The sequence below is a fragment of the Abramis brama genome, assembly GCF_963993115.1.
Source record: "Abramis brama genome assembly, chromosome: 19".
Lineage (NCBI taxonomy): Eukaryota > Metazoa > Chordata > Actinopteri > Cypriniformes > Leuciscidae > Abramis > Abramis brama.
In genome coordinates this window covers 9785477-9796819 of record NC_139981.1, presented here as the reverse complement: position 1 = coordinate 9796819, position 11343 = coordinate 9785477, and the positions used below count along the sequence as shown (strand labels likewise).

The 11343-nt window shown below is 36.4% G+C and overlaps 1 protein-coding gene and 1 long non-coding RNA gene across 2 annotated transcripts; both read left to right on the top strand.

The window, feature by feature from the left end:
• The first annotated feature begins 2700 nt into the window (after positions 1-2700).
• Positions 2701-3851, top strand: LOC311069606. The gene is made up of 4 exons (XR_014603540.1): positions 2701-2829; positions 2903-2982; positions 3297-3343; positions 3423-3851. It is a non-coding gene; the product is annotated as an uncharacterized lncRNA (long non-coding RNA).
• Positions 3852-4183: 332 nt separating this feature from the next.
• On the top strand, positions 4184-11163 carry desi2 (desumoylating isopeptidase 2). Its single transcript, XM_084092875.1, has 5 exons — positions 4184-4752; positions 7831-7903; positions 9758-9851; positions 9955-10096; positions 10183-11163. Exons 1-5 carry the CDS (start codon positions 4714-4716, stop codon positions 10423-10425), a joined length of 591 nt encoding a protein of 196 aa, XP_083949001.1. The 5' UTR covers positions 4184-4713; the 3' UTR covers positions 10426-11163.
• The last annotated feature ends 180 nt before the right edge of the window (positions 11164-11343 follow it).

The following is an 11343-nucleotide window of genomic DNA, read 5'->3' as shown; positions in this document are numbered from 1 at the left end:
CGTCAACAAATGGAAAAGTCAGCCAGCTGTTTATTTACCTTTAACAAAACTAAAAATCATTAATAAAGACCTATGTCTCAAAATATATTTGCTCATGTCTGACAAAAAGAATGCTTTCCTGTCTGAGATAAAGGTTGATCCCAGCAAATTGCTTATGCCAGCTGAAGGTTATTACACTATTTTTTTTTAAACCGTCTTGTTGTAAAATGGCTTGATTTCCACATAGGAGATGTTATTTTCTGGAGAGACAACAAGGATATAATATTGAGGATGAATCCAATTAAACTGGTAGTCGAAGGCGCTAAAGGCCTGAATTTTAGGACTCGGTGCACAGATTGCAAATGCACAGCAAATGAGTGTCTCCATTTGTAAAAAACAAAAACAAAGTTGTTTTCTTAATCGGTTACAAAAACGTGGATTGTCGTGTGATTCAAAACGTGTGGATTCAGCTTCACTTGTAAGACTTTGAACTTGCTTCAGTTCTTGCATGGACAGACCACAAGCTTTATAAAAGTAGGGAAACTCTGGATTGGAAGACTAGCAGCTACATGTTAAAGGTTTTGAGTCTTCCCAAAATCGCTACCATCCTTTCTGCTGTGTTTGTCTCATTCAGCACACTGGTGATGTACACGGACACTAAAGACTACGACTACGTATCTGGAGAACCTGAACTTTCTTGAGTAAGGATGTTCTCCAAGGCCCATTTCAGATGCTCTTTGTCAGCTCAGCTTTGGAAAGCCATGCTTATAGTTTTAAAGATAGTGTAATGATATTGAATGGGATTACCTGCGAATAATGGATTCCTCTAACTTAAGCCAAGAAGCCAGTGGTATTCATCATGTGGTTGTGGGTGAGTTTAGGGATGTTTGTGTGTTTTGAAGTGTAAATGTCTGAAAATTAGTAAAAAACAATGTGCTTTAAATGTTTTAACTGTGAAGCAATGTATTGGGTAACAGTGACAAGCATAAGATCAAGAGATATTTTTATTAAAGAAAGGTCTTTATTAAAGACCGATGCTGATGTACAGAAAAAACGTTAAATCTAAGGTAGTAGACATATTTCTCTTGGTTGTTATAGTTTTCTTATGGCCAAGCCTTTGTATTTTAACAGTAGGCTATACAGGGTTTTTAATGTCTTTAAATGCTATATGATTGTAAAGGGACAACTTTCTTCAAATGTATTTTACATATACATTTGCAATATATTTGTTTTATGTAATTTTAACGCACGTTGTTTGATATGTTGTAATACTGGTGCATGTTTGAAAACTTTGTTTTTTAGAAATGCATTTTACCCTTTTTTCTGGTGTCTTTTACAAATCGAACGTGAAAGACATTCTCTAACTTGTTTTACTTTTTTTCTGAAACATTTTAAATTGACTTTTTGTTTTTCACGTTTTTTTTTTTTTTTTTTAAATGATGTATGTGAAGGAAAAAACTCTCTCTAACTTTGTTTTTTACATTTCTGGATTTGAGGAATTTTTATGAGGGTCATCAATCAATCATTTTGACACATGGTGCCCTTTACTCACTCTAGAGCGGTTTAATGGAAAGGTTCTTCACCATAGATGCCAATAAAGTACTTTTATTAAGTCTAGGATAAGAAAGTGAGACACTTCTTGTTTATTTAGTTTACCATGAAGGTAAAAACATGAATGTAACCAATGACCATGTTTTGCAGATCACAGAAATGACCCAGAGTGTGCACCATCTGGATACTGCAAACAAGGTCTGGACAAGAAGGGTCTTTTAGAAAAGCCAGTCTTTATGAGCTGTGTTTAAAATAGCATTTAGGGAGTGAGTTGTTTGTGATGCTCATATAAGCCAAGTATTTAAATATATATATATTACTGGTATTACACTGTCATACAGTATTTATTGAGAGTATCTTTTCTTTCAGACCTTTAGCATTTATGAGGATGCCAGACTACAGAGAAAGGACTAACAACACTGATCTGTTGTGAGTGCTTTAAATGGCATATCATTGAAAGATTATTGTACTGACAAATTCAACCGTATCAAGGCATCCAGGTCATCCAGCCCAAAATCAAGTGGTATAGTCTCTACAGTGCTGCTACCAACCAAGATTGGTAATTCATGCAATTCACTAAAAAGTCAGGTAAGTTGTTTGGCTACTGTGGTTGGTGATGATTCTCCCTTTTCTTATTTGTAAAAACATGTGAAAATTTTTATAAGAAAACTATATAGATACTACAGCATACATTGTCTATAGTTTTCCCAGTTTATTGTGGGCTGCCCAACGAAGTGTTGTCTGATTATGTAACAATATAATTTAGAAATCATATCCTATAACCATGTAGTACTTAATCATTTTCTCAATGTATCGTTTGCAGGTTTGTGCTTAATAATCCATCAAAGGATCTGGTGAGAATCTGTCCTATAGGCCTGTGTATTTTTTAGATACTGATGCTGTAATTTTATCAGCATTTGAGATAAATATGAGAAGCACTGTGTTGTTTTTGTCATGGAGTTACGTAACATATTTTTGAAAACAACAACTACAAAGCAACTGTGTTTCTATAAAAAACAAGATCCGTTTTTCTCCCAGTGAAATACATGTGAGGTAACTGATGATAGTCATGAGTTCTCTTGAAGTCTCACAGCTACCAAGAAACAATTAGCAATATGAGCCACACATACAATGTTTTGAGGAAGAAGACTGTTATATTGTGGATGTACTGTGCAACTGTTTTGATATTTTTATTTTCTTTAGATATGATGGAGACAAATCTGTGCGCAGTGTTGATGCAAACTTATAGTGCAAGAGAACTTTAATCGAAAAGACTACTTCAATGCAACCATGCATCAGGTAATATGCATCAGATGTGTGTGTGTTTGGCAGTGTGTTGTTGTAGAAACAAAACTTTCCTTTGGCTCTGTAGGGAGCCTGCCTTCATGAGGCCCAAACATGGAAATCTATGCTAGTTGATGAGAAGCGTCAGAAGAGGCCTGGGGATCACATGTAGGTGCAGTTTTATCTCAGTTTAGTTTTCAGAACATGGCTTTATCTCAGGCGATATGAGCAGTCATGTGGTTTATTAGCAATGAAAGAAAATGGAATGTATTTCATGTCTCTCTGAAAAACTGGGTAACCTTGACCAAGCCTATGAAATTATGAATAGGAGTTCCAAGAATTATGTTACTTATTAATATTAATAAGTCATATACAGAAGCTGATTTTGGGATGCTAATAATTCGTAGATAGTTTTCAGTTTAATATTTGTAGTTGATGATTTTGACCACTTGATGGCAGAAACCTTTTGTTTTTTTACTCAGCTTTTGCTATCTTCATGCTGTATTTGCAGTCCAAACGGAATCAGAATGTAAGCTATTAATTTCTCCTGTTATTCCTGAAAATAACAGATATTTAATAATCAATAAAACTATCTGCTTTCTTCACAGGTGTGACCAGCGCTTGTCTTTATGGTTTTGATCCAGGCCTTTATTTTACACATCATACTTTGCTCCATCTTCTACATATATTAGTAACTACAATAGTTCATGGGTGTGTGTATGTAGTTCAGATACTGTCACTTTACTACCAATGGGCCTAGTTTCACTAAACACAAGTAGAATTACATTTTCGGAGTAGATTGTTGCATGTAGTTCACTGGGACAATTTGTGTAGCCTAATAATGGACATGATTTACACAGCATATGTTTTATATTTTTAAAAAACCTTATTATTTCAATTCTCATATAGTTTAGGTAGGCTCCTGTCACTACTTACTTAAACACAAGCAGAACGAATTATCTTATACCAAACCGTTCATGTAAATTGTTTGATTAAATTAACTGTGGCCCTTTGTTTCATTATTAAATCACACAACCAAATTAATGTTTGTTTATGTTCTCGGATTCAAAACAGACATTGGCTACTTATTATAACCATTTGGGCCTAATTTGCATAATGTACTGAGCATTTATAATCAAGTGTTAATTATCATTCTCATTCCTTCCCCAAACACAAAGCACATAGCACATATAGTTTTTCCTCTATTCCACAAAAAAAAAAACTTTATCAGTAAATATTTATTAGTAAAATGTTGACATATATTTGGTTTTAACATTGTAAGGCTGTGTATCGATACGATATATTAATGTAATGATGTGTGAGGAGGGTGTTTTGTTCTATAAAAGCATCAGAGTGGCAGTAATGTACTGCTGTGAGGTTGGGCAGCATCATCAGGCACGCGCATTCAGTGAACCCGCACTATCATCAGACACATAAAACGGGGGAGGCTGCTCACATCGCGGGTGCTAAACGTCTTCCTTTTTTTCAGAAGTGCATCTGCTTTCATTTCCGTTCACTGTAAATATCACTTCGTCGTCTGAATGGCTGAGACTTCACGAATATTTTTATCTTTTGTGTGCCGTTCGTTTTTGCCTCCGCTGGTCAAGGAGCTAAATGGCAGTTAGCCTAGCAGCGTCGCTACTCCCTGTAGCTGGACTAAATAGAAGTGGCCTAAAAATTCAATCAATGAAAACCCCTTTCAGGACCAGCTCTTAGATGTCTCTAAACTGTTTTAATCCTGCAAAAGTCAAGAGGACGCAGCAGCGGTGCTTACAAGGGGAAAAACATTATTCCGGGTGCTGAGAAATAGAGTGAAAAGAAAAACGGAGGAGGAGGACCGCAGCAGCAGCTGGTCGGCAGCTAAAGTGAAAGAAAAACACATAACGTTACACACCTGTGATGGCAAACGAGCCGGTTATTCTGAACGTTTATGATATGGTAGGTGCCTTTAAAACAAATACTGATAACTCACTCCTGTGACAGAGGTGTCTAGTATTGGCATTACTTCAACACATGTAATGGCTGTGTCCTAAAACAAAGCGAGCTGCCTACTTAGGCAGTATTTTGGACACGTTTGAACGCGTACGTAGTCGGCTTACTAGGGTTTGAAGCACAGCCATGTCAGCATGCTTTGAGATGGAGATAAAGTTTTATGGTATGAGGAAATGTGTGCAAAATTTCATTGGCAGCTTACCAGATGATTCATCCTTTATTTCCTTAAACAATATTCAAGTCTAACCACATTTCTGCAGTAAAGGTCATCAAGTGTATCAGCTGTAGAATTGTATACGACGATGTATCTGAAAGCTGCGACCCAGTTAATTCAACTGTAATTTGAATCCACCTGTGTGATCTGAGACAGCTGTTTATAAGTCATGCTAAACACTATTCTCTCTGCTTTCGAAAACTGCTCAATTGATCAGTATCACGCGAATAAGAGAGCTTCTGGACTCTAAATCAGACTATACATAACACTACAAGCAAAATTGCGAGTAACATTTATTTTATAGTCCAATAATAAATAACTAATTAATATCAAGTAAGTTGCGTTTCAGAACGTTTCAAATATTTTACAAGCGTCAAGCTTTGCGTGTCAACAAGCACGGAACAGACTATATTCCGGACTGGAATATCGTATATAAGTGGAGAGGAGCGACAGGGAGATCTTTGCTCAAAGCGTTCTGTAATCACTCGAGTAGAACTCCACTTCAAGTTTTCCATTCCCCGCCCGAGTTTCAGAGCGAGGCACCGAGCGGAAATAGTCCGTTACAGAAGTACATATCTCAGTCATTTTCTCCATGGGGGAATTGATTTGTAACGGGTAAATTATAAACCGTGAAAGACAGACCTACTGTGAGCTACGAGGTTGTTAAACGATGGTATATGTTTTTGTTGAAGCCATCAGTCCACATTATTTCAACAACTTTTTAAAATCATGTTCAACAGTGGAATTCTATCTATATCTATCTATCTATCTATCTATCTATCTTGAAAGAGGTTTTCGTTGATTTAATTTTTTAATCTATCTATCTTATAATATTTTACATAATGTAAAGTAAACCACTTTATGTAGCAATTAAAATAGTGTTGTGGAAGGCCTATTATTCATGTACTACATTATAACACATTCATTTTACCCCAAATGCACAAATGCATTGTGGGCCGAAAGGAGACTATAAAAAATTGACTGGTAATATTGACATACCCTCCAAGTGTCATTGATCCCTAAGTAACGTGAATAGTCGCCGTTTAAAGATTTAGTCTGTCTCATGTGTCTCATTGACCCTTTGAAACAGGGTCATGGAAATGTATACTTTCCTTAGGCCTCCTCACTTATGTTGGGCTATTTTAAGCTTCTGTTCTCACATAAAGATTAAGACTAGAAATTTGAGCTGCGCCAGAGTTTTTTGAAGTTGTCAAGTAATTGTAATTTGGATGGGAATCGCTTTACAAGCTGTTAACTTAAGCGTATAAACAATGTAGGAGATTTATACAGCCCATTTAGCTAGAGATGGGTGCTAATGTTTTTGACCGACTAGTGGCCTGTGATTTCTAATGTGTAGTTTGTAATTTCGGGGCCAATTCATTATAAATGTTAAAGTATCATAAACCCATGATCCCTTAAACATTGCATTACTATAAGGTTTTTTACTGAAATGAAAAGTCCCCTTACAGCCGTTCCCAGAAAATTATCAATGTGAGATCTACCACATAGTTCAAGTATGAGCTTGTAGATTTTATTTTCTAATCCCATCTCTATTGGCATGGGAGTACTCTTGTTGAAAATCACACTTAGAAGCTAGTTGCTGATCACAGAGAGACTAATCCCCAGTTTTGTGATGAAGGATATGTATAATAGGCTTTGACATAATTGAGGCCATGGGGATAAGTATCTTATTTCACAACACTGAATGAGGTGGAGTTGGAGAACTGTCTAGTTGCTTAATTTCTCTCATCCCTTACACTTATTTTTTTTTCTTATTATTTTAAATTGTTTCAACAAAACAAATCATTTTACACTGTGCCAAAATCCTTAGTGTATATTTTGGAGCAATATGCATCTTGGCTACTTTTAGGTATATGCATGAATGTATTACAAGTATAGGCTAGATCATTTACTGCTGCACACTTAATGCTGAAAAGCGTTGGTCATCTTATTTTCTGATGACATAATCAATTGGGGGCAGCTGTCAGGTACTTCCTTGCAATTTACAACTTAACAGACGACTTGTTAATAGGATGGATATGGGTGTAAAGGTTTGTCAAGTGCTCAGTCACTTTGCCTGTCTGTACATATCCACACGTTACTCTGCAATGCATGTTTGCTCATTTTGAACGCAGCAATCGTTTTGAAATCAGCATACTTTAATGGTTGCACAGCAGTTCATAATGGAGTAGTATAGTAATTGTAGAGATAATGTGCATAAGAAAACCATTAATTTAATTTGGTCCAAATATAGGCTATATTGTGAATGTTTTGTGAGATGTTTATAGCTGTCTCATGTATATTCACTTCAAATATTTGGACTACCCACAGAAAATTTCAAAAAGATGAACAGGTTTTCACATAATTTTAACGCTCATTCAGTTCTACACATCCCCCATCCCTTGTGTGTTTATTCAATATTTTGAATATATTTTTGATGTTTATAGCTAGCTCTTGAATAAACACTTCATATATTTGGGCCACCCACGGAAAATTTCAAAAAGATGAACAGATTTCCACAGAATTGTAACGCTGATTTAGTTCCACAAATCCCCCATCCCTTTTGTGTTTATTCAATATTTTGGTTTCATAGTGCTTTAAGATGCCTTAAAAATATGGTAGTACTGTACACTTGAATGTCCATAATTTAGAGTGGTTTATTATGGAAATTGAGAATCTGTTTTATTGAGTATATAAAGACACATTTTTACATTCTTTTCAGATTTAACATTGCAAATCATTCCAGTTGTCCTTGAAAAACATTTACCATTTGGCAGTATGTCACTCAGACTTGTTATGTTTCCTTATAGTACTGGATCAATGAATTCACTACCTCTCTGGGAATTGGAGTCTTTCACTCAGGAATTGAGATCTATGGCAGAGGTAAGGCTCACGATATGACTCAGACACAAATGAGTCAAGCTACTCAAATGTCCAGTTAATCAGAAGATCTTGCATCATGACTTCTACAAAGAAAGAAGGGGGTGTCTAAACGTGTGACTAAACCTCACATCATAGATGATATGTTGATGCAACAGGAAAAGACCTTGACATCTTGTATGGTTTCTGTCTACAAAGGCTTCCAGTTCATTCAGAAGAAAAGTTGTTTTGTTTGGCATCTATTTTGCATTGGCATTCTTGAATATTTTCTGTGTGATCAAAATGACAAATAAGAGCCCACAGCTTTACAGGTTATGTTTCAAACTAAGGACACAAACTAAGGTGTTTTTAGCAACCCCAATTAGACAGATAAATATATAACCTATAGCACATTAACATAGCAGGCATCTACACTGCAATGTGTATGTAAAACTTTTACTATTTAAAAACTATTAAAATACATGTTCATTAATTAAAATATAATGTATGTATTAGATTGTTAAATCTCAAACTGAATTAAAATTAAAAATGTTTCCTTGTCAACTCACTGAAATAAAATAGTAATAATAAAAATGACAAAAACATAAAATTGGTTAGTGCAAGTTACTGAGTAGTAGCCTACAGCCAGACTAATTTCCCTATAAAAAAAAAACCTTACAAGGGAACAAAACATAAAAAAAAAAAAAAAAAGGAATAACAAACCTATTGGGCCATTTAGGCCAAAGTAGGGATGGGCCAAAATCTTATTTCACTTTATTTTATTTCAAAAAATGTTTTTTGTATCTTTGTAAAAATAAGGATGCAAACTACTAAAAGGACAAATACAATATACGATAAATACAAATGAAACATGAACAGTGCTTAAACATTTTCAGGAACAATAGGTCTATTTTATAGCAGCATTCTAGTTAGTAATTTAATAATCAAAATAACAAAAATAAACAACGCTGCATAGTCTTCACTGTATGAATAAAATATTCACTGATTCTTATTAAAGCTAATTAAATTAAATTTCTTCAGTCAAGAGCAGTTAGTTAAAGTTCCCGTGAACCGGAAGTTGCAAACGACTTTTCTCCAGTGTTGTGACGTATTTCCCAGTGAACCGGAATATTGAACAGAGGACAGGGTTTTACTTTAGCGCTCCTCCTCTGCATCTCTGCTCATAGCAAACGGTTTGAGGGGAGTGGTTTAGCGTTTTCAACCCAAGCCGTCAAACTGACATCATCAGAAAAGGAACGCCATTCCAGACAGGAAGTAACTTTTCAGATTTTGAATAAAGATTACGACGGCAAACAATTTTTTTCTGTGTATTAACTTGCACGGATTAATTGTTCACCACAAGACTAGTAATATGCGCAAACAAAGTAAATAGGGTCAATTTTGATTTCATGTCGACTTGAATTGTTTTTTCCTTTGTTGTTTGATTAACATTGTCACAGACAGCAGCAGGTTTATTGGGCTGCTGTCACTTTAAGACAGAATGTATAGATCTAATGTAATCTCAAACAAATTACATTCACTTAAGATACAGTATAACTGACTACTTTTATTTGAATTATTTTGACATAACCTTGTATGTATTTGACAGAGACAACAAGAAAAAAAGAACTTGGTCCAGTACTCATGTGCTGTGACAGCTGGCTTCCTGTTTGCACGCTTCGGGTGTGTGCTTTCTGAAACCCGTATATCAGAACAGTGTGCGTGTAAAATGATTTGAAATGATTTGGCAAGGCTTTAATGCTTGCAAATCATAAAATGTGCACTGTAGCACAATACTAACGATCTCTCTGTAAAGGCATTTTAATGGTTCTAAGTCATATCGCACACCCCTAACTCGTACTTTCTCTTGTGTTGCAGAGTTTGCCTATGGAGGACATCCTTATCCTTTTTCAGGTATATTTGAGATAACACCTGGTGAAGCCACAGAGCTCGGAGAGACATTCAAATTCAAGTGAGTCAGAATATTTATCTCCACAGCGATCAGACTGAAAGTATATGTTTGTAAAACCATCTTCCTCTCTCACACCCTCTTAACTTTCTACTTGCTTTCTCAGAGAGGCCATTGTTTTAGGGAGCACAGACTTCGCAGAAGAGGATGTGGAGAGAATTGTGGAGGAAATGGGGAAGGAATATAAGGGTAATGCCTACCACCTCATGCACAAGAACTGCAATCACTTTTCCTCAGCACTATCAGAGGTAAGCAGAGGGAAGTAGATATATTAATCTAGTTGTTGCCATAAAGAGCCAAAAATCTCACCATATCCTCCTCACGTCTGCCCCAGATCCTCTGTGGTCGAGAAATCCCACGCTGGGTGAACCGACTGGCCTACTTCAGCTCTTGTGTGCCCTTCCTTCAGAGCTGTCTGCCAAAGGAGTGGTTGACGCCGGCGGCACTGCAGTCCAGTGTTAGTCAGGAGCTCCAGGGAGAGCTGGAGGAGGCCGAGGATGCTGCGGCTTCTGCCTCAACGCCTTCCTGCGCCGTGGCACCCGCTCCCAGACCTACCCGACACCAACCGCGCCGATGAACCCCGCTGCCTTGACTGACAGGCCACCGCTGGTTAGAGCTGGACCACAGCTTCTGCTGCCAATAGACCCCTCGCCCTTCTCCTGAGAGACTAGCAATCCACCAGCGGACTGGATGAAGCCCACCTTCTGTTTTCACTGATTTGTTTCAGTGCGCTCAAGTGACCGTTACGGGCCTGGAAACTATCAATCTTGTTTACTGTAAAACTTTCCATGGGTTCGACAGTGTTTTGAATTTTTTTAATTTTTTTTGGCCTTTTATGTTTTGTTTTAAAAAACTCAGGACTTAAATACAATGGCTCTTTTCAATCACCGTTTTTATTTTTATTTTTATTTTATTTTTAATGCTTTTCTTACGCTGGAGATGCTCGCAAGCCTTTTCCCCCTTATTCCAAAAGAAAGCGCCTAGTCAGAGACCTTTTTTATGGAGAACATTTGTTTACAGATTTCTTGTGTTCCAATCCGTATATGATTGTGTTGTTGTGTGCGGATTACAAAAGCCAAATCTCCTCACTTTTGTAATGACTCCCACACTTTGGTGACTGTGCCTGAAGATTTTTACCGTTACATGCTCCGAGAGCTCTGCACTCTTTCTCTACCTGTTCGGTTTTAGTGGCAGACTTAATATCCTATGAGTCCTTCCTCAGATGTTTTACACCTTTTTAGTTTTTAGAGTCTTCTATGTACTTGGGACAACATTTGTATTCCATTTTATGAATATTAAAGAAAGTATACAAGTTCTCGAACAAGAGTTCATTTTGACAACTCAATGGTAACATGTAAGAAGAATGTTGTTAAATATATATGATAATTCACCTTTATTCATAATTCACATTATTTACATAACTCTCATTTAGTTTGAAATCCATATGAGTTTCTTTCATTAATCAAACATAAAAAGAGATGTGAAAGGTTACTAG